We start from the raw sequence: 27863 nt of genomic DNA on the forward strand, positions 1-27863 counted from the left end.
GCCAACTACCACAACATGTTCAAGATACAGCTTTTCTCTTTTTTGTTTTGGAGGAGGGGCAACTTATTTTCACCATTAAGCTTTATGATCCAACAGCTTGGTAATTATTAGTGAGCTGAAAGGGTAAAATGAAGTCCAGAGATAAAAAGGCAGTTTAAAAAAAAATGTACCTTGGTTCCCAAACGGTTTAGCTGTTGAACAAATCATCTCCCTAACGCCGCAAACCCGGAAGTGTGTGCTCCGGTTTGCAAACGTTTTTTGGAAGCCGAACATCTGATGCGGCTTCCATGGTTTCAGATTGAGTGCAGGAAGCTCCTGCAGTCAACTGGAAGCTGCGCCTTGGTTTTTTAATGGTTTGGGGAGTCGAATGGACTCCCAGAACCAAGGTACCACTGTACTCACAACTGGGAAGCCGGCCTGCCAAATAGTTCTACCATTCCATTGATATGATGGGCGACCTGCTTGTTACACAACGAACTGGTGTTTTTACTGTTTATGAGTAATAAGCCCAAAATGATTTTTTGCAGCTGGCAATGAACAAGTGGGGATAGCCACAAATAAATTAATCCAGTCTTTATTCCAGAGATTTTATATTTCTTATACAGGTCACTAGAACAAGTCTACCAAACAGAAATGAACTGTTGTGATATGATTTCTCTTTCAATACTGCATTTTGACATTATCTCACAAGTAATCAGTGTTTGAAAAAAATTATCTAGTTTTTCTGTTGCATGAGAGAAATTCTTCATCTCAAGCAATGACCACAGTCTTTGTAAAAAAAAAAAAAAGACACATTATGCATTTTAAAAAAACACTATGAAGATGCTTTACTTTTCATTTATAAAAAATTATTTGGAAGCTTGAAATTGAAGTTTGCTGCTTGACCTTATTTTTCATCTTCCTGTCTCCTCCCTGATTCTGCCACTTTCACCTTTATGGTTGTTTCATAAAGCACAGGGCAGTGGCACAACAGTTTTAATGAAAACCCTGGGGATATCATAGTGAAATAATATTTACATGAGCAATAAAAGCTAGCCAGAAAGTCTATGTAGAGATGGTAGATAGGCTTATAAATCTTAACAGTGTTCCTATGAGGTAGCACTGACTACAACATAAACCTTAGGAAAGCCTAAACCCCTGCCTTAAATTGCTACCTCCTTGAAAAGCCTACTCTAAATGCAACACTTTCTTTAGTTTCACAAATAAAATGTATTTTAAATGCTTTCCCAGGACAAGAGGTACAAATGGACACAAGTTCTAGAACTGCAACCTTCATGGATGTTCAATGCACATAAATATTTTAGATATAATACACGTTCAAGATCCATCCTTAAGAGCTTCTGCCATACTATTATGCAAAGCACAGCCATGCTAAGTCAAAGATAGAAACCATAATTCCACATCTATAAAACAAAGTAGAATTAGTGGCAGTTTTATTGCCGTATACAAATTTAACCAACATGGCAAACCATGCCAAAAGGATTAGAACAGTTTCAGGACGTATGTACAGATTGTACATTTTGGAAACATTTGAACAATAAAAAAATGCACAAACAGATTCGCATCATGAATTTAACTAAACAAATGGGCTGGAAATAGTCAACGCATTTAACGGGATTACAAAGGCACTTCCCTACTCAAAATAGGAAATGACAATCTGCAGCCTAGAGGGAGGTTGAAGAAGAGTGCTTATCAACTACTGCACAATTTCAACTGTAAGAAAAAATAAGCAAGATTTCAAAACATTTATAGGATTCAATGTGATCCACTTCTGAACATTCATACAGTCTCATCTTTGTTTTTAGATTGTTTTTCTTGATTCTCTCGTTCTGTACTTTGGCTCCTCTGATGATCATGTTTGTCTGAGTGGTCCTTATCACTGTGATCGTGTTTATGGGAACGTTCTTTGCTTTTGCTATGTTTTCGTGATCTCTCTTTACTGGGACTAAGGTCTCGTTTTCGGGACTTTTCAGTGCTATCAGTTCTTCCTCTGCTTCCACTTCTGCTTCGCTTATTTGATTTCTCTTTGCTTTCACTTTTGTGTTTACTTGACTTCTCTTTACTCCTGCTTCTACTGTGCTTGCCAGCATTCCTACTCACACTTCTGCTCCTATGCTTCCGGTCCCTACTTCGGCTCCTGCTATGCTTCCTTTCTTTCTTGGAATCTCTTTTATCATCCCTATGTTTCCTTTCATCTTTTTCATCTTTATGTCTCCTCTCATCGATTTCACTCTTGCTTTTTCTGTCCTTTGATTTTTCTCTAGAACGATCTCTCTCCCTAGAGCGCTCTCTTTCCCTTTCAACACCTCTCTCTTTCTCATAGTCACGCTCCTTCCTTCTACTACGTTCGTTTTCTTTCTCCCTCTCCCTCTCTCTGTCCCTTCTGTCTCCTTTTCGATCACGACTTCGACTTCTGTGCCTCTCTCGGCTTCTACTTCGTCTTCGCTCCAATGCCCGATCAGAACTTCGAGATCTTCGCCTCTCCCTCTCCTTAGCTTCTCGCTCTAGTCTTTGTCTTTCCCTCTCCCGTTCCAATTCTCTATCAAAACTGGATGACCCACGGCCTTCACGATGACGACTTCTGCTTCTTGATCTTCTAGGTGACCTCCTGGGGCTCAAGGACCTTCTTGGAGACCTACATGAAAAGAAATGCTTAAGAAATTGAATTTTTCCAACAAGAGTTTCAGCAAACTTTCACATTGTACTTTGTATACCCTTTTCATTCTATTTCCCTGTACTTATCAAGTGTACCAAATCATCCAATATTTTTAGAGGTCTGCATAAATATTAATAAAGTGCTCTACAGCTGGTGTTAGTAGTAGGCAAACTGTAGTACAGTAGTAGTAAGCAAACTGTACACCATGGTCTGTTGATAGACCACTGGATAGTTTCAGGTAGACTACCTAGCACTTGATGGTTGCTAGGATTCTTGCAAATACTATTGGTCTAGGTGAACGCTAGCTCCAGCCAAGCAAAAGTGCATATTCTGGATAATAAACATTAAATGATGTCTTGTTCCAAGTATGCATTTGCACCTCACAATTTTAAAACACATGTGGACCATACCTATCTGGTAAGGAAAAGAAGGAAAACCATACATGCCTAGAATCAACCCACCCTAGATAAAAGGCTATGTACTTGTGCCAGCAGACTCTTACTTTAGCCATATACACTAAGTTAAACAAAACATAGCGTAGCTCATCTGCTATATGGGAATACCACCATTCCTATAGAGAAATTGTAAGGATTATTGCGATAATGTATGTGAAGCTATCTAAAGTACTACATAAATGCTATTACTCATTTAGAAGACCACACTGCAAACATAACTACAAAAAGTTTTGATTATGTGAAATTATAGGATGAGAATGTCTAAATTAAGTAACTTATTTTGTAAAGTTAATGTATAACCTTGAACGTCTACGTTCCGCATGCCTGTCTACTTCTTCTACTCCCTCCTTGCCATCCTTCTTGATTTTTCTGGGCCTGGCTTTAATTTGTTGATCAATGTTCTTTTGTACTGGTACAGGAATCCTTGGAAATAACGTAGAAAACCATTCCAGCTTAGTTAGAAAAGAGCGCAGCATTTCTCCAATGGTCATGACACAGCCGCCACCTGCTTTCACATCAAGGTCCTTCAAAAAACAAACACAAAACAGAACACAAATTCTGAATGTAAGAAACCATCTAGAGTTTCCTTTAGAACAAATGCTACTATACTGATTGCCATCTTTCAAGTCTCAAATATGACGGCTTAGCTGTTTTTGCTGGTAAATAAGTTGCCTAAGAACTTCAACTCTTGTACCTTTGCATTTGGCCCTATGTTATAGAGTGGGAGTTGGACTTAATGCATATGCATGCAGGTGCATACCAATCCTGCAGCCAAATAGTAAAGGGCTCATGTCTCAACAGATTAGTGTAACATTTGCTTACACAGCTGGCTTGTATGCTACCATCTTTTACTGTTAAGCCACAAAATGGATCGTAACTTGCTTGACATTAATTCTCATTTTTGAGGATTGTGGTCACAACTGAACAATTGAGGATGACTATTTCCTGTCTAAAAATGACCAGAAAAAGTTGTAGTAGAAAATGGACCCTGCCTAAATCGGAAGCAATAGCAAACCAACTGCCATGAAGCAGTGAGGTTTCTAATTTAGAGTTATGCAAAAAAATAAATAAAGGAACAAATAATTGGAAACGCATAATCCATGATGACCATTGTCTCGGAAAAGGGTCATTACCGCATGAAGGCCTTCTTGCTATGCCCTCTCACAGCTCAGGACATGTTAGTCAGCTATTGTCAGGCCCAAACCTATAGTGCAAGCACACAAGGAAAGTGAGATTTGTTATCTAAAACAGGAAGAGAAAATCTCAATGTAAAATTGCTTGCACTCACACACATTTAAGTGTTCAGATATACAGTATTTCCAAACAAAACTGCTGCACAGAGATCTAAAGAAGAAAATAAAACACTGGCTTAAATGTAGTACCCGAAGTGGTACATACAAAAATAAGAGCATCAGTGAAAAAGTCAAAGCACTAACAACATTTAGCTAGATACATCCAGAGACACAACACTGAACTGCTTTCACATCTTCAACAGTGGCAAACTGAGAGAAATGTTAATATGTAGAAATGATATTTCTGTGTTACTACAGTTTTAATTAGTTACATGAAAAAGAGGCCAAAGTGATCATAAAGCAGTTAATGAACAGGAACCAAGAATGCCATTCTGTATTACTAGATTATGGGAAGTCAAAATATATGCCATTAGAGCAAAAACTACAAGCATAAAATATTCATGTAACCTTAAAAAGAGCACTGCGTAGTCTAAGCGAGACATTACGATTGTGTACTGGATCCCTAAAGGTCTTTTTTTGCATGGGATCTAAACATTTACTGTGGCAGTAACTAGCAAACTACACTGCAAGGTATTAGTTTGACTCATCAATGACTACTTCTAGAGGCGAAATTCAATAGTTCCTAGAACATAAAATATACTTAGGACAAAGGCTGAAATCTGAGAAGCAGATTGATTTGCGGTAAAAATGCTGCTGAAAAGAGAATCCACACTAAAAATAGCACATGTGCACTGGAGGAAATTACCCCTTTCAGCAGTTTCTGTATGGTCTTATTATCACTATTTGAAAGTTAAGAGATTAAAAGCAATTTGCTAGTTCAGTGGCATTGCTATCAATTGAAAATTTTAGAAAGCAACTACAGACTGTAGCTGTGTTCACATGCTGTTGGACTGCAGATGCCCCATTCAATTCTCCTTCGTCATTGTCCATTTACTTTCACGTAAACAAACACCCACCTGATTTTTCAGGTTTCATACTTGGTTAAAAGATAGAGATATCGTCCCATACTGTAGTTATCTTTCCAAGTATGCATTCCATTTGCCCCCAAGCAGTTAGGTTGGTGATATATTCAATTCCAACTTATTTTAAAGGTGTAAGAATGTCCCGTAGTCTCTGTTCATTGCAAGTTTGCAAACCATTAAAGATGAGAAAGGCTTTACTTTTCACATGGTTAAAAACTGTTTTCCAACATACAGAAGTTCATCTCAAGGTTACTTTACTTAAGATTTCAGAAAGAAAAGAAAGTAAATTATTACCCTTGTTGACATACCTCCTCATCATCAAGAAAGGATTCAAACCAGTCCCATAAATCAGTTGGAGGCTGTGTGTACCTTGAAGTACAAAGAGACTGTGTAAATTTAATAACATTTTTTGCAACAAAGTTAGCTGACAGTTAAGTATATGGCTACTTACCTAATATACATGAATCCAAGGGCCCTAATAAAGGGGGAGTCCGTATGAGTTATCAACCCCATCACTTGCTTACGGGTAAGCTTCAGGGTAAATAGCTTGTACAGGAGGCAAAAGGCTGTAGACACTATACCTCCAGTTCCAACACCACGCACCTTTAGAGATTAGGAGGAAGAGAAATACAAATCATTTAACACTAGAGAGTAAGACACTGAAGAGAAATACTTTTCACTTCAGTACATATAACATTAATGATTTTTTTCCTACAAGTTTGTAAGCTCAACACTTAAGGAAGGTAATCTGATTCACTTAGAAGTTGCGGAGCAGTGGGTGACTGCACTAACATTTCCTTAGAAGTTGCGGAGCAGTGGGTGACTGCACTAACATTTCCTGAAGCTGAAGAGCCCCATCCAGACATTAGGCCTACAATGTGGGCTAAAGCCTCAGCGCCTAGGGCTTGCCGATCGAAAGGTCGGCGGTTCGAATCCCTGCGGCGGGGTGCGCTCCCGCTGCTCGGTCCCAGCGCCTGCCAACCTAGCAGTTCGAAAGCACCCCCGGGGGCAAGTAGATAAACAGGTACCGCTTACCAGCGGGAAGGTAAACGGCGTTCCGTGTGCGGCTCTGGCTCGCCAGAGCAGCGTTGTCACGCTGGCCACGTGACCCGGAAGTGTCTCCGGACAGCGCTGGCCCCCGGCCAATAAATGTGAGATGGGTGCACAAACCCCAGAGTCTGGCAAGACTGGCCCGTTTGGGCAGGGGTACCTTTACCTTTTATTTTTGGAGGAGGTATGATTGGATTTAGTCTCCACTTCCAACTATCGAACCAGGAATGCGTGGAAACTTCCCAATGGCCTAAGCTGATTGAGATCTGAATCTTAATTTTTTAAAAAATAATAACCAAAGAATTTCAAGTGAATGAAATAATTGTGAGGCGTGAAAGTTAAGCAGATTTAGCATAGTTTATATATAATATTTTTTGAAATTCAAAACTTTACTTGGGAATTATTTTTGAACTATTTGTGAACATTTTATGATGTAACAATTCAATAATATGCACTTGTCTTGCATTGTTTAGAATCCAACATTTTCTTTTTCATTCCCTATTACAAGTAGCAAATCAGTCATGCTAACTTCAAAAAAATATGCCCACAATGACCAGTCAGTTAAGGCTTTAGTGGCATAATCTATCAATTAACTTGATTAGAGCTTACGACACTAAATTTTCTGCTGAGTTCAGTGTTGCATTTTTGAAATGATTAGCTACCATATAAAAAACTTCAGAAGGCACGTACTTCTACTTACCCCTCCGCACATCCCTGTCTGGCCTGCTGTTTTTCTGCTGCCTTTCTCCCAAGGCTCAACATGTGTAACCTGAAAACAATAAAGCAATTAATCAACCCATCATCATTTTAGATTTACATTTTAACTCAGACTGTACTAAGCACAGTGTGTCATCGACACACCCATTCCTATTGCCCCCGCCCTCAGCAAATAGTAAGGACAAATCATTCCTCAACCCCAAGTCCAATACAAAATGAGCTAGAGGTGTACTTGTTAATATCTATTTAAAACTAAGGTCATGTCTCATATGCACAATTATTTGTGAATAAGCTCTGTCAAATATTTTTGACTTGCTTTTAAATAAACATGCAGGATTTGACTGTCAATCTGGCTTTTACATTTTCAGAATACAAATATAGCACTGCAACTAATATTTATTATTATGGCCTATGAGATGATTGGTAAATTTTGATAGGCTAGAGGCTCCAGGAGACAATAGTCTGTTCTTCAGACAAATCACCCAGTGATGTCACCTGGCTATCACTTTTCTACTTTACGCCCTCTATCTTTCTCTACAAAGTGCTCAGCTATTCAATTATTAATATCTTACCTACCTTTCATTTTCTATTTCAAGAAAATTATACTAGCTCAGTTATTATGCATTTAATTTTGTTTATCTTATGTCCATCACTTTGGTATTCTATATTAAGTATTTGTAAATTCTAATCATGAATAATAAATGGCAAGTGTATGGTTGTGCAAAGTAGTGGTGACTTAGGCAAGAAACCAAGGAATGGAGAAAGTAGTTCTGTTTGCTAGGGGTCCACAAATTTTGGCTGGTCCTAGTAACCAGCTAAAATTTGGCTCTACCCTAATGTGTGCCTATGACAAGGGGAGGAATATTTTGTCATTGATGCCATTTTAAACTTCAGAGGCTTTCTGAAGCTTGTTCTTATTGCACCAAACTTGAAAAACATCTGACTATTTTCAAAGTCTTTGTAAAAGACAACAAGCCATTCTTCAGAAAGGTCAGAAATTAGGGGCTCCTGCCAATATACACAATAATCATCAGCTATTAATGGACCCCTGCCATTACCTAAAGGGACTTTTGAGTTCATTTGTGGAAGAACTGACTCTTGTGTGGACCATGACCATCAAAGCCTAAAAGCATTACAATATAGCTTCTTCCCAAGCTGTACGTTTCCGAGCACAATTCAAAGTGTTGGTGCTGACTTTTAAAGCCCTAAACGGCCTCGGCCCAGTATACCTGAAGGAGCGTCTCCACCCCCATCGTTCAGCCCGGACATTGAGGCCCAGCTCCGAGGGCCTTCTGGCAGTTCCCTCACTGTGAGAAGTGAGGTTACAAGGAACCAGGCAGAGTGCCTTCTCGGTAGTGGCGCACGCCCTGGGAACGCCCTTCTATCAGGAAATAAACAACTATCTGACTTTTAGAATACAGTGGTACCTCTGGATCTGTTCCAGAGCCCTATTCGCATCCTGAGTAGAATGTAACACGCGACTGTGCGTCTTGCCGCTTCCGCGCACGATGTCATTTTGAGCGTCTGCGCATGCGGCGAAACCTGGAAGTAACGCGCTCCGTTACTTCTGGGTCACCGAGAGGCGCAAACCGAAAATACTTAACCTGAAGCTACTTCAACCCGAGGTATGACTGTACATCTGAAGGCAACCCTGTTTAGGGAAGTTTTTAATGTTTGATATTTTATCATGTTTCTAATATTCTGTTGGGAGCCACCCAGAGTGGCTGGGGAAACCCAGCCAGATAGATGGGATATGAATAATAATAATAATAATAATAATAATAATAATATAGCTTGATTTGCTCCAAGATACATGGGAAGAGAACATGTTGTGGCTCTTCACCACCCCATCTCTGTACCGAGTTCCAGGCATGAAATTATTGTACAGTGCGTGCTCTTCTCAATCTAGTCCAGGTTTTCTATGCTATCTTCACAGTGGGGAGGGCTCCCACTTCAGTGTTACAGGTGCCATTTTGTTCTGTGCACATATTCAACTGAAAAATGATTAAAAGCTTGGAGAGGACAGAGAGTATGATTCTAAGGCTCACCACTGTTTGTTCACAGTACAGCATGGTTTCACATTACATCGGAACCATCTCCAAGGTTGCAATTTTATCCATGCTAAGAAGCTTGTAAATCTCAGTGTAATAAAGAGCATACATTTGAGTAAACGTGATTGCTCTACACTTCATATGAAAACTATTTCAACTTGTTGTTATTTATTTGAAGAATTTCCAATATACATGATTTACATATGTAAGACAATTTTGACTGACACAATTACAGAAACTTAATAGCTTTCCCCATGTTTCCTATGTTTTAATTTAAGCATGAATGAAACATGTTATCTGAAAATGTTGCTTTAAGTTAACTTTGGGGGTAAAGGAGGCAGTATGAAAAAAAACAAAGGAAGGAAAAAATGAGGAAAACAAATCTTAATCAAATAATAGACATTGTAAAATAAAATAATAGAATCACAGAGTTGGAAGGATCCCCATGGATCATCTAGTCCAACCCCATGCGATGCAGGAATATGCACCCATATGAGGATCAAATCCTTGACTTTGGTGTTTTCAGCACCACGCTCTTAACAACCAAGGTAACCAGCATATCAGATATAACTGACATTTTTGGCAAGTATATCTTACATTTTGGTAATCTTTGGAAGGGCACCGGTGGCGGGAGGCCTCATTAGGGAAAGCACACCTTGGTTTAAGAACGGACTTCTGGAACAGATTAAGTTTGTAAACCAAGGTACCACTGTATATTAAGTGGTATAGAAATTAAAGAATCAATAATCAATATTTTGCTTAAGGTAGCATTTTTTGAAAGTGAGGCAATTTAAATGTAGATGGACCCTACAAGCTCTAGAAATAAATCATTTGCTAGTTAAAAAGAACGAGGTTTTAATGCTTTTAAATTAAGTGGTAAAAAGAGTCACACTATGCCACACTATAACCACTGAATGATCAGCAAGAGAAAAAGCCAATGAAATTAACCGAAGGTTGTAATGCTGCCTGGAAAATGCAGATAGATCTGATTTCCCTATATTTGATGTTATGGAGATATGGATTAAGAGAACAGAAGTGGAGAAAAACCTGGAACATAAACACACTTATCTATGAGTTCAATTAATTTAAATTCAATAGCCCAATCTAACAGCCCACTTGATTTCTGCTTGTGCTCCCCCCGAAAAGTCTTGAGCATATCAAATTATTCTATAACAAAGTACGCTAAGTGATTCAGGAGAAACAATGTAACCTATGGAGAGTTCAAGTCCTTCCTCCTGTATTCCCTCAAGTCCCATACCAAAGTTATTTGAAAAGGACCAGAAAGTACAGGAAAATAAGTGAATTTAAAAGGCAAGGGTAGCTATATCTGTCTGTAAGAAACCCCCCCCCCAAAAAAAAAATCTAGTTGGATGGTACTTTTATTGAGACTACCCAAAATGTCATAAGCATGTGGTACTTTTGAGTTCTTCAGAACTGTTAATCAGTTATGATACACAAAAGGGGTGTGGTTGGAGAATAATAAATGGCTACATCATTAGCCCCATTTTTGAACTGTTTACCCCCCGCCCCCTTTTGTGACAATCTGGTTGGTCCCAAATGACATTACTTCACTGTGAATTTAGGTAATTTTAAGATATCTAAGTGGTGGGCTAGGTTCTGGGTGAAGGATGGGGAAGTTGTGGCTCTCCATATGTTTATCGACTCCAAAAACACCTGAAAGGCCACAGGTTTCCCATCATTGTGTTTAGCTCCGCAATTCAGGCTCACACCTGAACAGTAACGTTTCAAAGCTTAAATTGGTTCATAGAAAATAAATGACAGTCTTAATCTTCCAGGTTACAGAACCCCGATTTAATAAATAAAAGACTGTTAGCAGCCATAAGAATGACTGAAAGCAGGGTCACACAGATCAAACTAAACAGCTTTTACTCACAGCACCTGAAATACGCAGCGTATTAGAATTCCATTTTAAGACAGCCAAAATCAACTAGTAGGCCTCAAATTTTAACCTATTAGCATTAAGATTAGCAGGACAGTGTTATGTTGGTATAAAGCCAACGTAACAGAGAATGCAGCGTGCTGGTTACCTCCCGCTGAATTCATCAACCGCCTGTTTTAGATCTTTGGCTGGGAGAGGACGTGAACATGCTGCCCAGTGCAATTGCCAGTTTTCACACACACGCAGCACTGGCAATAAGTTTCTAAATTCAACCAACATACAAGTCTGACTGGTAAAATATTGGGGGGTGGGAAGAGAGATAGAGAAAGATCGAGATCTGGAGTTTGGATTGAGACAAAGAATTGCACAGCCATTTCCCAAAGAAAAAAGTAGCCACGTTACAACTACATAGCCTTCTCTCTGACGACCGTGGGAAGAAATAGGTCAACATCTCCCATTTGGATGGCGAGACTGGAATAAAATATTCATTATTATTAAAAATAGTATGGGATTGGATTGTGGAAGAGACAGCTGCAAAGAGCCTTATGTTTTTGGGCCCAGGCCAGATGAGCCCTGCTCGGCCACGCGGTGATGAGCGAGCCAAAGGATTTGAAAACAAGAATCTCGCCGGCTTCCTCCGAAAGGACCTAGCTCCTTCCCGGTTCCCGGCTCACCTTGAAGTAGATTTCGTCGACCACCTCGTGGTAGGTCTTGAGCTCGTAAAGCTGCACCTTGAAGTAGGGCGAGGAGAGGATGTTGGTGAGGATCATGGGGTTCAGGTTCATGGTCTTCTCGTTCCCCCACAGGGGCAGCACGTTGCCCTGCTTCCCCGAGGCCGCCGGCTTGGGCCCCGCGCTCTGCAGCGGCAGCGGAGGCGACAAAACGGCGCCGGCCTGCGGGAGCGGGAGAGGCGGCGGCTGCTGCTGTTGGCCTCCCGGCTGCTGCTGAGGCGACTGCTGCTGGTGTTGCTGCTGCTGTTGGTGGCAGTTCCCGGCGCCCACGACGGGGCAGTTGTTGGCCATGGCGACTCCCGCCACACCGAAACAGCGGTCGGCCGAGCAAAGGCCGCAGCGGCGACGAGGCGAGCGGAAGCCTCTCGGGGAGAACGCTGCCGAGCCGAGCTCCGCCAACCGCCAACAAGATGGCGGCCGCTGCGGAAGTGACGGAAGGGCCTTCCCGGGCTCGGGCGGCCAATCAGAGCGGCGGGCGCAGGCGGAAGGGGGCGGTTGGGCTGAGGCTGCGCTTACGTTAGGGCGGCGGTAGCGGCGCCTCCGATACGGCTCCGAGAGTACGAAGAGTGGGACTTAAGCGCTTCTCCTCAGAGTGGGCCGCACCGTTTCGATATGCGCCCGGGCCAGCTGGGGTGAACGGTGAAAGGCCTCTGCACGAGCCAGTTCCGTTTCGCTGCTCGGAAAATGCCCTTTGGGAAGGGAGAGGAGTGAAAGCACCGCTTCTTCCCACAAGACACACACGTTGCTTTTCTTTAAAGTAGAAATTATCAGGAGACGAAAAGCAGGCTGCGGCCTTCGAGTTTTCGAAAGGAGAGGCGCCCCTTGTCCCTTTACCTAAATTGTCAAGTGTTGGTAGTCTGTAACAAATAGCCTTGTAAAAACCAAGAGGGGGTCGTGTGGGTTTGTAATAATAAGAGAAAATCCACTCAGTTTGCAGTAAGTTAAGTAAAACTTTGCAAAATACTGTGCAGGGTTTTTTGTTTTTGTTTTTTAGATTTCTAGGACTCTTCTTCAGGCTGGATTGGAAGGTAAACAGGACCGGGGGAGCTTAGTTGATTGTTATTGTTGTTATTATTATTTGTTACATTTGTATACTGCCCTCCATCCAAAGATTTATAGGTCGTTTTAATTCTGGATGTGGGTGGAGGTAGCAGTCATTCAAAGGAGACTCTGTTAGGTGCTGTGCAGGTTTCAGAATGCGCTTAAAGCTTCTGTGAAGAAGGTGCATTCAGTAGCCCCATATTTGAAAATATAATTGGTACTTACAAATTGAAAATGTAAAATCCAGTTGTTCCAGGTCTCTTCACTAATAAGTGAAATGCACAGGTTCCTCGGTTGGTGGAAAACGAGAGCAAAGAGAATCTAGGCAGGTTTATTATTATTATTATTAATAATAATAATAATATTAAAATATAGAATATAAAATTTAGGTGGTGTGCTAGGCTTACGTTTATTTAATAGCAGCGAAATTGGGCAGTAGATCTATGGTACAACCCTAGGCATATTGACTCAAAAATAGGTCTCATTGAGTTTAAAGGTAAAGGTCCAGTCGCGGACAACTCAGGTTGTGGCGCTCATCTTGCTTTATTGGCTGAGGGAGCCGGCATACAGCTTACGGGTCATGTGGCCAGCATGACTAAGCCGTTTCTGGCGAACCAAAGCAGCGCACGGAAACGTCATTTACCTTCCTGCCGGAGCGATACCTATTTATCTACTTGCACTTTGATGTGCTTTCAAACTGCTTGGTTGGCAGGAGCAGGGACCGAGCAACAGGAGCTCACCCCGTCGCAGGAATACCCACGTTAAGTTTACTTGCTCCCAAATAAGTGTGTGTATAAGATTGCAGCCTAAATCTAGGGACCTTTATTAAGGCGCTTCAAGCTTCATTCTTTTTTCTAATGCTGTGTGAATGGCATATGCTTTTGTGAAATAGAAGCTGCTTCATTGGATGTAGGACATGAAGGTGATGGCTTTCCCCTGCTGCTTGTTCCAACCATAGGAACATAGAAAGCTGCCTTATACCGAGACAGACAATTGATCCATCTTGTTCAGTACAGTATTGTCTACATGGATTTATTTATTTATCTTATTAAATTTCTCTTCCACCCTTCATCACAGGGCAGTTTACAATATAAAAAAGCAAACATACATAATGTAGTGACAAATAAAAACATTGGCCCTCCCCACACAGAATGTCTAGAGATTTGGGGGATTAAACCGGAGACTTGCATACAAATCACATGCTCTGCCACTGAGCTATGGCCCCTTCTCCATCTTGGATTCAGAAGTATGCTTCCTGTGATCTTGATTTCATGTATGTATCTGTTGAAGTGAACTGTAGTCCAGAGAAACGTAGGCTTCAGAATTATAGCACAATCCTATCTAATCGGAAGCAAGTCCTGTTGAGTTTGGTGGGGCTTACTCCCAAGTATGTGTGCGTAGATTTGAGCTTAAATTCATTAGCCTTTAGTATAGTGCCAGAAGGATCTTTCTTATAGCTAAATAGCTGCTGCAGAATGCCTCCTGATTGCACTGTAAATTTAAAAAAAACAGAATAGAAACAAGTTTTTTTTAAAAAAAACAAGGAATAGTGCTGTGCAAATAATGAAGCATTCAGAGCAGAATCCTATCTATTGAACTTGTGGGTGTTATGGAGCAGACTGACAGGAGAAATAGTGCCCAATTTCGGGGCTGGGTACAGTGTGTAATGTGAGCCTGCTCACTTAACATTTCTTCTATCTCACAGTGTGTTTAGAGACAGCGTTTAGCACAATTATTTCAGTTGTCTTGACAGCTAGACATTTGCCAGTCAGAGACGGCCCCAGCACAGGGAGAAGAAAAATATATTTCCCCTTATTTAGTATTTTGTCAAGAAGCTACTGGAACATTTTAATGAGACAACCTCATAAAATCATTGAAAAAGCAGCGTTGCCAGTAACGTCAAAACATTTTTTAATAATTTTGTAGTTCATACTAATTAGACTTGCCAACCGTCTGTTCACAGCAGGTGCAATGCCTGAACAGTACTAAAATGTATTATGTGCTGCATGCTGGATTTATTTAAAATTATGGCTATTAATAAAGAACAAATTAACTTTTATACCTTAATCTTAAAACATATTTACTCAGAGGCAATGCATATAGATTACAGTATGGCTTACTTCCAAGTGCATGTGCTTAAGAAAGAGCAATTGTCCTTTTCAAGTGTTAAACAATTATGCAATGGGAAATGATGGTAGTAACCAGTGCTTTTTCTCAGCTGGAGTGCTCCGGCGCACAGTTCTGGCGCCTCTTGTGTGTGTGTGTGGGGGGGTGCCATTGCGGGCTGGCTCCAGCCCCTGCCTACTTAATGCCTTTATATACTTCTGAGAAGCCCAAAATGAACATTTCAAGTCAAAATGGAAGCTGACCAGTATGTGCAAGTCTACTTTTTAAAAGATCTATGACTCCACCTAGCTCCAAGCTGTGATTGGTCAAGCTACAGGTGGGGCCAATTTGTATTTCCTTTTCTTCGATCTGTCTGACGTGTAGCAGTGGTGGGATTTAGGTTTTCCAGCCAGACCTCTATCATTGCATGAATGCATGTGTGTTTGTGTAAGGGCACTTCCGAGTTTCTTTAGCCATCTGTTTGAATCTTAAGAGAACTTGGGGGGGCATTTATTTGACCTGCACCAGAACCAAGGGTGACCCCCAAACCAGCTAGATAGATAGCTTGCTGTAGTTTTTAGCACCTCTGTGGGTGGTGAACCCTCTGTGGGTATTGCAAAACCAGCATCCATTCAGAGCTGCCCCGAGTCACCCAGTGGCTTACTGTAACAACTTCATGGTGTGTTCCAGCACCTATTTTTCTTGAAAAAGAAGCACTGGTAGTAACCTCTTTTGCATTATTAACAATAACCAATAAACAAAAGGCTTTAATGTATGCATTAATAACATATTTTAGATCAAAAGCTAGAAACTAATCTTGATGTTTGTATCAAGTTTTGCCAACCAATTTCGTGGAGAAAAGATGTGAAGGAAATAAACACATGGGATACCAAAATGCTACCTGTCAAAATGGTGACAAATTTTGTCTTAGATTTCAGACTGAAAGAAAAGCAGGAACCAAGAATGCTCAGGAATTTCCAGGCTGCAAAATAATTGTTATATAGTATTTCAAAAACATTCCTATCTTTTGTTTTTAGCCTTGGCTATGGATGCAAAAATGCAAAAGGATGAACTGACAAGGACAATTAAATTTATGCCACCACTATACAAACAACGCTACCTGTTCGTTAAACAGTTAGTGAGTCAACATAAACCTAAAAAGGTTTGTATCTGTTTCTTAGCAAAATATGCTCTTTATAGTATGGCTAACTGCTTCAGAATTATTGGCCTTAGTCTTGCTGTGATGTGACACACTTAAACATAATTGAGCTAGACAGGCACTTCCATGCGGAAATAGTACAAATAAGGAAAACTTAAATGAGGGTGGGGGTGATCATAAGGGGGTGCTTTGTATTACTTGTCTCTTCTCTCAAATTTTCTGTATTATTTTAAAATTTCTCAGCCACTTGGAGACCAATTCCAAACCCTGACTAGGAGCATGAGGGCTTGTAGAGTGGAGCTGTATAGCCAACACTGTAGTCACAGAACCTGTTCTTGTGCTAACCAGGACAGGAGGGGAGGAAAAGTGCTTCTTTGCTTACCATATAGAATTTTTCACACACACAATCTCCTTTCCTTCTGTTGTATGCGTGGTACATAGAGCTTCTGTTAAGCCAAATTTCACTGTTAAGTCCAAATCAGGAAACATGGCTTAAGGTTGCTTAACAGACTTTTAAGTCATGGTTGTCTAGTTTGGAGTTAACAGAGAACTTTGCCTTAATGCTAACCACAGAGTTTATCCTTCATTAACTGGGTCCTTGGATTTTTTTTCCAGTGGAGTCAGATCTCACATCTTCCCTGCCCTTTGGCAAACTAAGGGTGATACCCAACTAAGTTGTCTGTTTTGAGTATGACTAAGCCTCTGTATGTCACCCTAGGTGCAAACAAATGCAGAATTAAGGAGCGGTTTCGATTCCTAAGCTAATAATGACTTTAAAGTTGTACCAGTTTTAGTTATGGACTATTAATGTATTAAATTATAATTGACAGGTGGCAGATTTGGGATGTGCTGAATGCAGGCTACTATGGATGCTGAAATTCTGCAGCTGCATCGAAGTGCTTGTTGGGCTAGATATTAGTGAAGATGTGATGAAGGAGAATATGTAAGGAGAAAAAATATCCATTAATTTCTTTTGCAAAAGCTGTTTGCTGTGGCTTGGAAATTTCAGTATATATATATATATATCTCAAAATCAGCCATTCAGTTCCTAACACAAGATTGGGGGTTGGCTACAGCAATGGCGAGGAATCTCTAGCTCATGGGCCACACTGGGCCTTCTCATTTGGCCTGGCAGTGCACTGGGATTCACTGGCTCTGAAATTCAGGTGATGGTTGAGTCTTGTGGAGCACTGTGCAGCTAGCTTTATCTATTCCAACAGCGATCAGCCTAATTAAGAAAGCATGTGTTACAGTGCAAACAGTGACAATAACACTGTTTCCCCAGAGTTAGGGAACTGTGTGATCACCACGGTTCGCTCTTCTTCACATGGCTTCATAATTAGTATTTTTCAGAGTCGTTGGCACCTTTTAGGTTTGAAAATATTTCATTTGATTAATATTAATAGTTAACAAATGAATATTTAACATTGTGGTTTCGTTGCTAGTACCAGACTAGCTAGAGTACACAGAATATACCTAAATCACCTCAATCTAGCAGTGGAAAGAAAAGCAATGTCAACTGAGAAAAAATACTGAAAACTCATCTGAGGATGAATATTATGTGGTGTCATATCCTATGCCATAGTATTTTACATTTGGAACAATGTATGTTTCTGGTTGGACCTCTCCAATATTATTATTAGCAGTTCTCTAATGCATTTGAAAGAGTAGTTAGCTCCTGATAAGCTTTGCTCGGAGTCAGCAAACTGCACTCTTCTCCATTTTCAATTTCCCTTTTTAAAAAGCCTTAAATGTTGTTGCGACAGTCACACAAAAAAATTGTACTGTTCTTGTTGAAAGTAAGATACTCAGTTTGTGGGAATTATACCCAAGAAAAATATCTTCCAGAGTTTATCTTCAGTTGTGTTTTGCCGTCTTCCCATTTTTATCTAGTTTTTAAATAATTTGTTAATGTTATTGTTTAATTTTTTATATAAAATGCATAGACATTTTTACTATATTAAATGATGAAAAAGAATAAAATTGAAAAATCAAATTTGCACTGAGAATTACTTCTAACTGTGCACAGTTGTTTCTTATGCTGTCAAGTAAGGGCATTAAAATGCGCTTCCTGTGCAGACGGTAGAGCCCCAGCAAATCCAGTATTATATTGTACTGACTTGCCTTCCATTTCAGCTAGAGTCAGTTGGAACTTCCTGGTGCACCAGTAGTTAGATGAGGTGGGGGGTAGTATGGTTAAAAGTAATTGTCACCTGAGGTCTTCTATATTGTACAACTTGTTTGCTTGTAGGCATACTCTCTCTCCCCTTCCTGGTGACTATCTCCAGCCAAGTGAAAGACGTCTGACAGTCATCCTCTATCAGGGTTCAGTTGCTCACAAAGACCCTTGTATGCTGGGCTTTGATATGATAACATGCATTGAAGTGTGAGTATTCTACTGAAATATTTTATTTGGCAATGTTTTTCAGGTTTTGGTTTTAAAAGCATGTCGATTTAAATACATTTTCTACCATATATAACACACATTACTCTTCCCTAGGTCCAAGCAACTTCTCAAAAATAAAGGAGTGTGCCATATTTTAACTTCTTAAACTTAGGACAATACAAATTAATACAATTGGGATGGTTGAGACTGTTGTGTGGTGTAGCAATACTTTGGAACAAAGGGCATAGAAACATTCATGGAAAACTGAGGGCTTTCAGTTCAGCATATAAAATCTAACACTATACAAGAATACACCGAGAGTGAGGAAGTAAGAATCCAGGCAGATAGAGAATCAAAAGTAAAGTGTAACTGGTCACTGGGTAGCTGATACATGTTCCCAGTTACCTTGAAGGGAGATGTAGTCAAAACAATATCCACCTTGCTTCTTAGCAGAAATGAAAAGTGCTGAGCAGCTAGCATTCTTTCTAGCATGTTCCAGCTTCAGTTTCTGTACATACAAAGAATATACTAGAAAAACTTCTGTTTACTTTTATAAACTGGAAAAGATTTCTGTACCTGAGAAACGCCACTAATCCCGACAATGTGAACTAGGGCTTACGAATCTTCCAACTTTGGTGTCATTTTGATTGCCCTTTTTTGAACTTTTCCTGACTCTACAATATCCTTTTTGAGGAGAGGCAAGCAGAACTGTACACAGTATTCCAAGTGTGGATGCACCATAGATTTTGTCCAACAGCACTATGATATCGGCAGTAGGATTGATACTGGCGGAATTATTTTCAATCACTTTTGTAATGATTCTTAACATAAAATCCACCTTTTTCATATGTACTGCATGCTAGGTCGACATCTTCGAGCTATTCACAGTGACCCAAAGGTCTAGTTCTTATACAGTCATTGGCAGTTCAGACTTAACTGCCAGATTAACATATATGTGAAATGAGGATTTTTTTTTTTGCCCCAGTGGGCATCCATTTACATACACTTGCTTAAATTTACTGCCATTGTTTGGGGAGGTCCTTTTTGAACTCCTTTTGGTACAATTGATATAATCACCTCACTGCTTACCACTAGCTACAGATAATTTATGAACAAGTTAGAAAGCACAGGCCCCAATACGGATCCTTTGTTACTCCACATCCTTCCATTGAAAGAACTTTCTGTTTATTCCTACTCTATTTCCTGTCTTTAACAGAAACATTATCAAAACCTCTTTGAAAGTCTTAAGTACAGTGTCAGTTGTATCACCTCTATCTATATGTTTGCTTATACTCTAAATTAGATTGATGAAACAGGTCTGGTTTTGCCTCAGAAAGACTTATTCTTCTGTATGTTTTGTAATTCTACCTTTAATAATGCTTTCCATCAGTTTTCCCAAAACGAATGTTATACTAACTGGCCTGTAAAATCCTAGATCCCATCTGGATCCCTTTAAAAATGGTTTTACATATATTCCTTAAGTATAGATGGGTGCCTGGCGTGCTCTGGTCCATGGAGTCATGAAAAGTCAGACACGACTAAACAACAACAAAATATAGGTGGTGATTAAGAACTCTTGGGTGGATTGTCATCCAGACCTGATGATTTGTCAGTTTTTAATAAGATGTAGAACTTCTAGGTAAGGACTGAGATAGGTCTTGGTTAGAGACCATGGAGAACTGCATAGCTGGAATATATAATACTAGGCTAGTTGGATCAAGTATAAAATAGTGTCATACTTTTAGACAGAAAAACAAAGTTATCTTGAGAAGGCATTTTTAATTTCAGACTTACTGTAGTTGTGCAGCTTTGCTACTTCATTCAAGTATGTACTGTACTCAGTTGATCTACTTGTTAAGAAGATCCTTGTAACCTTCTATCTTCAGAATAGAACACCTGGAGGCAGAAGAGCTGGACAAATTCCCAGAAGTGGTATTTGGTTTTATGTCTCCAGCCATGGTCGTAATAACAACACCAAACTCAGAATTTAATTGTTTGCTTCCAACTGTAACATTATTCAGACACCCAGATCATAAATTTGAATGGAATCGTGCACAATTTAAGAACTGGTAAGTTCATTCCATATTTTATATGCTTCCAAAAAGTAAAACAACAACAAAAAAACCTGGTGTATATTTTAGTGTAGGCTGTGGGGGAATAAAATAAAACCTTGCTATACCCTTTGAAAGCTTTTATGATTTTGAATATACTGTGGTGACTGCCATGCCTACCTTATATGTTAATCATTTTGGAAATAACAGTAATTAAAGTGAAGGACAACCATTGGTTATCTAGGTGTAGCTTTTTCCACCCCAGTAATCTCACAATATGTGGAATGTAGGTGAGACAAGAAATGACAACAATTTCTGATCTATGTATTTTCTTCGTTGTGGGGATTCATTTTTTTTTTTTTAAATCATGAGCACCATTGCGAGGCATTGTAGTAGGTAAAGATACGGAGATTTATTAGGTGAAGTGGGATTGGTCTCAAAGCAGGAATATCCTCTAATATAGGGATTGTCTCAAAATTCCTGCATACTATTTGCTCCACCATAGCTCCAAATTTCCTCTTCTCCTCCCGTCCTTCTGTGGGATACCAGCTCCACTAAACCTTCACACATACACATATCTTAATAATTCTTAAGAATTATTAAGAATATTCATGGTCCAGTTTGAGAACTCTCACATTACTATTCTAATGAGGGTGAAGCTTTATGCTCTTTGCTGTCTATTTCATAGTCTAAAGAACAGAACAGACTCCTGGAAGTCAGTGAAGGCTGGGTATAGTTCTAATTGACAGAACAAAAGTTTGTTGGCAACAATCATGTGTTGTTTCCAAATTCAGGGTTGGACAGAACAGGAGTTGTTTTGTCTCACTGGCCTTGTCTGTTGGGCTGGTGAGGAGGTGTCTTTGTTCCTAACAGCTACAATCTCCTGTCACTGCCGCCATTTCTCTACATCTACTTATCCACACAGGCATTGTTAATAGGAAGGAAGAAATGCCTCTCTCACAATAATGGCTTGTACTTGTGATGGGAGATTTAGCAGTACTCACTATACACATGTTTGATGAGTAAAATAGAGCTGTTAGGATTGGTCTTTCAAAGTTACTTGCACAGTTTGGTGTTTTGTCATAAATTTAGGGCCCAAGATGTTGCAGCTCGCTACGACTATACAGTGGAGTTTACTGGATTAGGAGCCCCACCTCCGGAAAAAGATGTTGGAACTTGTACACAAATAGGTGTGTTTATGAGAAAATACCAGAATGATGGACCTACACATTTTGAGAAATGCAAGGAACAAGTTTATAAAACCGTAAGTGGATCTTTTGCTTCTGTAAGGAGGAATAAATTCAGTATAAAGTGGTTACATAGTAAAACATAAAACGATAACTGAAATAGAAGTCTATGTATTGAGTTTGTGCTGAATTGATATCCAGTGAACCGTGTGACTGATCAGCAGTCAGTGTCACGATACATACTAGGAAAGAAGTTCTTTTGATTCTGACTTTCAAAAGAAATGTGTTATGATTGATGAACACATGGCATGGAGAGGCAACTGGGCATTTAAAATGACAAAAAGAATGAGAATAATTGTTAATTAGCCCTGAAATATTATCAAACATGAAATCATTTATCCAGGGAGGAAAATGTTACTTAGAATGTTTTCTTCCCGGTTTCAGTGTTTAGTAAGCATTACAGTGGTGCCTCGCAAGACGAAATTAATTCGTTCCGCAAGTCTCTTCGTCTTGCGGTTTTTTCGTCTTGTGATGCACGGTTTCCCATAGGAATGCATTGAAAATCAATTAATGCGTTCCTAGGGAAACCGCCTTCAGACCAGGTCCGGGGACAGTCTGTCCCCGGACCTCTTCTGAAGGCTGGGGGGGGGACAAGGGCTTTTCTTCCCACCCCCAGCATTTTAATAAACCCTGGGACAGCGGAGGACTTCTCCGCTGTCCGGGGCGATCTTAAAATGCTGGCGGGCGGCATTTTAAAATCGCCCCGGACAGCGGAGGACTTCTCCGCTGTCCGGGGCGATTTAAAAGCCCCTGGGAAGGCAGGCAGGGGGGACAAAGACTTTCGCCCCCTGCCCGCCTTCAGAAGGTGTCCCCGCCCCCCCGCCCCACTTCGGAACAGCTTTCCGAAGTGGGGCGGCTGCGGCAGGTGTCCCCGCCCCCCGCCCCACTTCGGAACAGCTTTCCGAAGTGGGGCGGCTGGGGCAGCTGTCCCCGCCCCCCCTCCCCACTTCGGAACAGCTTTCCGAAGTGGGGCGGCTGGGGCAGGTGACCCCGCCCCCCCGCCCCACTTCGGAACAGCTTTCCGAAGTGGGGCGGCTGGGGCAGCTGTCCCCGCCCCCCCTCCCCACTTCGGAACAGCTTTCCGAAGTGGGGCGGCTGGGGCAGGTGACCCCGCCCCCCTCCCCACTTCGGAACAGCTTTCCGAAGTGGGGCGGCTGGGGCAGCTGTCCCCGCCCCCCGCCCCACTTCGGAACAGCTTTCCGAAGTGGGGCGGCTGGGGCAGCTGTCCCCGCCCCACTTCGGAACAGCTTTCCGAAGAGGGCAGCTGGGGCAGCTGTCCCCGCCCCCCCTCCCCACTTCGGAACAGCTTTCCGAAGTGGGGCGGCTGGGGCAGGTGACCCCGCCCCCCCGCGCCACTTCGGAACAGCTTTCCGAAGTGGGGCGGCTGGGGCAGCTGTCCCCGCCCCCCTCCCCACTTCGGAACAGCTTTCCGAAGTGGGGCGGCTGGGGCAGCTGTCCCCGCCCCCCTCCCCACTTCGGAACAGCTTTCCGAAGTGGGGCGGCTGGGGCAGGTGACCCCGCCCCCCCGCCCCACTTCGGAACAGCTTTCCGAAGTGGGGCGGCTGGGGCAGCTGTCCCCGCCCCCCCTCCCCACTTCGGAAAGCTGTTCCGAAGTGGGGCGGCTGGGGCAGGTGACCCCGCCCCCCCGCCCCACTTCGGAACAGCTTTCCGAAGTGGGGCAGCTGGGGCAGCTGTCCCCGCCCCCCTCCCCACTTCGGAACAGCTTTCCGAAGTGGGGCGGCTGGGGCAGCTGTCCCCGCCCCCTCCCCACTTCGGAACAGCTTTCCGAAGTGGGGCGGCTGGGGCAGCTGTCCCCGCCCCCCTCCCCACTTCAGAACAGCTTTCCGAAGTGGGGCGGCTGGGGCAGCTGTCCCCGCCCCCCCTCCCCACCTCGGAACAGCTTTCCGAATTGGGGCGGCTGGGGCAGGTGTCCCCGCCCCCCGCCCCACTTCGGAACAGCTTTCCAAAGTGGGGCGGCTGGGGCAGGTGTCCCCGCCCCCCCGCCCCACTTCGGAACAGCTTTCCGAAATGGGGCGGCTGGGGCAGCTGTCCCCGCCCCCCTCCCCACTTCGGAACAGCTTTCCGAAGTGGGGCGGCTGGGGCAGGTGACCCCGCCCCCCCGCCCCACTTCGGAACAGCTTTCCGAAGTGGGGCGGCTGGGGCAGCTGTCCCCGCCCCCCCTTCCCACTTCGGAACAGCTTTCCAAAGTGGGGCGGCTGGGGCAGGTGACCCCGCCCCCCGCCCCACTTCGGAACAGCTTTCCGAAGTGGGGCGGCTGGGGCAGCTGTCCCCGCCCCCCTCCCCACTTCGGAACAGCTTTCCGAAGTGGGGCGGCTGGGGCAGGTGACCCCGCCCCCCCCGCCCCACTTCGGAACAGCTTTCCGAAGTGGGGCGGCTGGGGCAGCTGTCCCCGCCCCCCCTCCCCACTTCGGAACAGCTTTCCGAAGTCGGGCGGCTGGGGCAGCTGTCCCCGCCCCCCCGCCCCACTTCGGAACAGCTTTCCGAAGTGGAGCGGCTGGGGCAGGTGTCCCCGCCCCCCCGCCCCACTTCGGAACAGCAGGTGTCGGGACACGGGGAGATTTTAAAATGCTGGGGGTCGGCAGCGCTTCGCTCCCGACCCCCAGCATTTTAAAACCTCCCCGGGACACGGGGAGATTTTAAAATGCTGGGGGTCGGCAGCGCTTTGCTCCCGACCCCCAGCATTTTAAAACCTTCCCGGGACGCGGGGAGATTTTAAAATGCTGGGGGTTGGCAGCGCTTCGCTCCCGACCCCCAGCATTTTAAAACCTCCCCGGGACGCGGAGAGATTTTAAAATGCTGGGGGTCGGCAGCGCTTCACTCCCGACCCCCAGCATTTTAAAACCTTCTCGGGACGCGGGGAGATTTTAAAATGCTGGGGGTCGGCAGCGAACGCTTCGCTCCCGACCCCCAGCATTTTAAAATCTCCCCGGGACAGAGACTTCTCTGCTGTCCCTTGGAGATTTTAAAATGCTGGGGGTCGGCAGCGAACGCTTCGCTCCCGCCCGCCAGCATTTTAAGATCGCCCGGGGCAGGCGGGGGGGGGGAGGCAGGCGGGGGGGAGCAAAGACTTTTGCCCCCCGCCAGCCTTCAGAAGAGGTCCTCTTCTGAAGGCCGGCTGTGGGCGAAAGTCTTTGCTCCCGACCGCCAGCATTTCCCTATGGGCTTTCGTCTTGCGATGCAAGCCCATAGGGAAATTCGTCTTGCGAAGCGCCTCCAAAACAGAAAACCCTTTCGTCTTGCGGGTTTTCCGTCTTGCGAGGCATTCGTCTTGCGGGGTACCACTGTATTGGATATTGAACTGTTGAAGCACACTTGTTTTTAATAACTTAATTAAGCCTTTAGACCCTTTGCTGTAATTCCCACCTTTTTACCTTTTTTTAACCTATAATTCCCATTAGTATTAGCTAGATTTAAACCCAGGTCCAAGCCTAACACTTTGTTCGGTGGGCCACTCTGAACTTGGGTTGTACTTTTAAGATGGGAATAACGCAGTGTAGGAGTATCAACCATATTGCTCAAAATTAATTTAAATTTGTTTTTGTTTTATTTCCAGTAAGTGGGTAACTTATGGAAGAAAAGCTAACTCAAACTAAGGATTTGTTACTTTAAGGTTGCAAGCCCATTCATACTTATTTAGGAGCAAGTTCCATTAACTTCAGTGCAACTTACTTTTCAGCAGACGTGCAAGGGATTGTATTGTGATAGGGCTCTTGCTAGTTTGCCCAAATTCTACCTAATTTTGCAGGGAGGCTTACACCGCATACTACAGGGCTTGCTTCTGAGGTTTTTTGTTTTTAAAAAGCACACATACAGATAGATGTTATTGAAAATTGAACTGAGGAGCATGGACAACCGTTTTATGGTCAGAAAGCCACACAGTTGTAGGCTATGGTCTATCTTAAAAATCAGCAGGAGAATTATATTTGCATTCGTCAAAGAAGTAAGAACAGGCGGTTTTCAGCTTTATTTTGTGTATTGTAAACATGTTAGAAAAGGTCCAGTAGAGCTGTGCCTAGTTTAATATTCTGTAACATAAAATGCTGAGTATGTGAAATGCTTTGAACAGTTAGAATGTGCTAACAATAAATAAGCTGCATCTTTGTTTTCCATATCAAAGCTTTTCAAAGCTGAATATCCAAGCCTTAAAGATGAAAAGTATTTGCAGACTGCAGTGGTCAATGAAGTTATTTGGACAGCACAAATAATTGCAAGGAGACTCTGGGACCACGTAAAATCTGAATATAAAAAACCCTGTTATGACTCTGAAACAGAACCCAAATTCCAACCATCTCACCATAGTCTGAAGTATTTCAAGCATCTGCCTTTAACAGAAGCCAACAATAAAAGTTTGCAGCCATTTATTAATGGAAACTCTGTCTACATACCTCTTGCAAACATTTTTTCTTTTCCTAAAGTGCATAAACTTTGTGGAACAGTTGAAACACTAAGCAATCTCATAACTGGCAAAGTTGCACTCAGCCATGACGGATCTGCAGTGCTGATTGATGCTGAATATGAAAATGAAGAGATGGAGAATTAGCAAATGCTTTCAAAAATACTTGTTCTTGGTACTACTTCGCAAACCGGAGGAGTCCAGTGAGCAGAATTCTGCTAGTTGCTGGATTTAAAAACTCAGCAGATTGGACAGGCTACTAAATACTTGGATCAGGTGCCATCTTTTTGTATTGAGGTGGGCTAGAATAAGATGTTCCTACCTAATTATTTTGATTGAGAAATAAACATGTACCTTCCTCAACCCAACTGCTTACAACAGTAGTTAGTAAAACAGAAGTCAGAAAAGTTTTCTGTCTACGAACAGAAAAAGTAATGTTTAAGATGCATTTTTTGAATTGGAAGGTGGTTTTGCAGAGGTTTGTGTACTATATTATGCAACACCACCATTATCAGTATCTTTATAGTACAAGTTTAGTTGAGAACTAAATTAGTTGCTTAAGTTAATGCTAGGTGTAATGCTCTCTCTGTGTGTGCTTTAAAATAGTTTTCTTCAGAACCATTCACACTGTTCTATATAGAAATGGGTTTGTAGATGCTGTCCAATAAGGACTTTCAGATAAGATTGTAGAATACTACTTGCTGAACAAAGTTGGAAAATACATTTGCTCAACTCATCCACAAACTGATTCTAACCCCCAAAGTACCAGAATAACCTTGGGGGACTGCTAGGTTTTGATTATAGAAAGGAGCAGCAGGGAGCAGCAGCAATTCTTTTCCTTAGTCTCAACCTTATAATGGTTTGATCAAGGAACTCATTCATCTAGCAGTACTGCAAACACCAGTCATAGGATAGGCTTATTAAAGCCTCAAGTAACTGAAGTTATGCCTTGCTTCCTGCATGTATTATCTGTTCAAGTATGCTTTTCTTTAATTACACTAGTTGGTAAACAGATTGGCAAATGAGCAGATGTAGTTGTACATAAATATTGTTCCTCTGTAACAGTAAACAGCCTTTTCTAAACAAATATTAGACAATTCTATCTCACTAATCTTGCAACAATTTCAACCACAAGGTGGCATGCTTCTCCATAAAGCATTTGCTTGGCATCCTGTTCTCATCTAACAAAAAGGGATGCAGCTTTTTCCAATATTCCTATCACCACCACCTTGGTAACGAGTCAGAGGACGACTGCAGTGTTGTTTTTATACCAGAGGCAACAGACATGATTGGGCAAGAGAAGAGATGGTTTGGTACCTTGTTGCTCTTTGACCTTTTCCCTAATTCACTTGTCACATTTAAAAATGCTAGGACAGATTATTGTTTTTTTACTTCTACCTTCTTAGAATGTAATGCTCTCTATTACAGTTGCACTGCAGCAGCTTTCTCCTTTTACTATAACCAGAACACTGCATCACTTCCCAGCCTGGCCCGATTCCAAGCCCTTGCAGAGCGTACAACCGTAGCCACTAATTTTCCCTGGTGTACTTTGCTATTATAGTGTCACTTTGTAGGAATCATTTTTGAGGTGGGAATAGAGAAGAAAACCCAGCACAGTTTCTACTAGGGCTTACTACATAAAATAGTCACTTAAATGACTTAAATAGTTCAAGACAATCCTGTT

General features: G+C 42.3%; 3 protein-coding genes across 8 annotated transcripts in view; 2 read left to right on the forward strand and 1 right to left on the reverse strand.

The window, feature by feature from the left end:
• FNDC7 (fibronectin type III domain containing 7) overlaps positions 1–27863 on the forward strand; it is a 184844-nt gene that overhangs the window by 21600 nt on the left and 135381 nt on the right. The gene's annotated exons all lie outside the window — the stretch shown is intronic.
• PRPF38B (pre-mRNA processing factor 38B) lies at positions 559–12188 on the reverse strand. 4 transcript variants are annotated; one of them, XM_082227900.1, is made up of 6 exons: positions 11719–12188; positions 7077–7145; positions 5778–5929; positions 5635–5695; positions 3412–3635; positions 559–2635 (listed from the first exon to the last, which is right to left on the reverse strand). In XM_082227900.1, the coding sequence occupies exons 1-6, from the start codon at positions 12064–12066 to the stop codon at positions 1780–1782; spliced, it is 1710 nt and encodes a 569-aa protein (XP_082084026.1). In that variant the 5' UTR covers positions 12067–12188; the 3' UTR covers positions 559–1779. The 4 variants fall into 4 exon arrangements, with proteins under 4 accessions (XP_082084026.1, XP_082084027.1, XP_082084028.1 ...); XM_082227901.1 differs by lacking the exon at positions 11719–12188 and having other exon boundaries at positions 7067–7145; XM_082227902.1 differs by lacking the exons at positions 7077–7145; positions 11719–12188 and having other exon boundaries at positions 5621–5695; positions 5778–5793.
• On the forward strand, positions 12261–27266 carry HENMT1 (HEN methyltransferase 1). Of its 3 annotated transcripts, XM_082227950.1 has the most exons (8): positions 12261–12803; positions 13709–14089; positions 15960–16084; positions 16912–17024; positions 18333–18467; positions 20354–20536; positions 21611–21782; positions 25904–27266. In XM_082227950.1, the coding sequence occupies exons 2-8, from the start codon at positions 13843–13845 to the stop codon at positions 26324–26326; spliced, it is 1398 nt and encodes a 465-aa protein (XP_082084076.1). In that variant the 5' UTR covers positions 12261–12803; positions 13709–13842; the 3' UTR covers positions 26327–27266. The 3 variants fall into 3 exon arrangements, with proteins under 3 accessions (XP_082084076.1, XP_082084077.1, XP_082084078.1); XM_082227951.1 differs by lacking the exon at positions 13709–14089 and having other exon boundaries at positions 12262–12803; XM_082227952.1 differs by lacking the exons at positions 12261–12803; positions 13709–14089 and adding an exon at positions 14103–15259.

The sequence above is a fragment of the Podarcis vaucheri genome, assembly GCF_965113315.1.
Source record: "Podarcis vaucheri genome assembly, chromosome: 6".
In the NCBI taxonomy this organism is placed as follows: Eukaryota; Metazoa; Chordata; class Lepidosauria; order Squamata; family Lacertidae; genus Podarcis; species Podarcis vaucheri.

Excerpts from the sequence above, each read along its gene's own strand:
- PRPF38B (XM_082227900.1), bottom strand. The coding sequence starts at position 12,066 with ATGGCCAACAACTGCCCCGTCGTGGGCGCCGGGAACTGCCACCAACAG. Across the intron at positions 7,146-11,718 it reads TCGACGAAATCTACTTCAAG|GTTACACATGTTGAGCCTTG; the intron begins GTGAGCCGGGAA and ends TATTGTTTTCAG. Across the intron at positions 5,696-5,777 it reads CTTGGATTCATGTATATTAG|GTACACACAGCCTCCAACTG; the intron begins GTAAGTAGCCAT and ends TTGTACTTCAAG.
- HENMT1 (XM_082227950.1), top strand. The coding sequence starts at position 13,843 with ATGGATTTATTTATTTATCTTATTAAATTTCTCTTCCACCCTTCATCA. Across the intron at positions 14,090-15,959 it reads TCCTGTGATCTTGATTTCAT|CCTTGGCTATGGATGCAAAA; the intron begins GTATGTATCTGT and ends TTTTGTTTTTAG. Across the intron at positions 20,537-21,610 it reads CGTGCACAATTTAAGAACTG|GGCCCAAGATGTTGCAGCTC; the intron begins GTAAGTTCATTC and ends TCATAAATTTAG.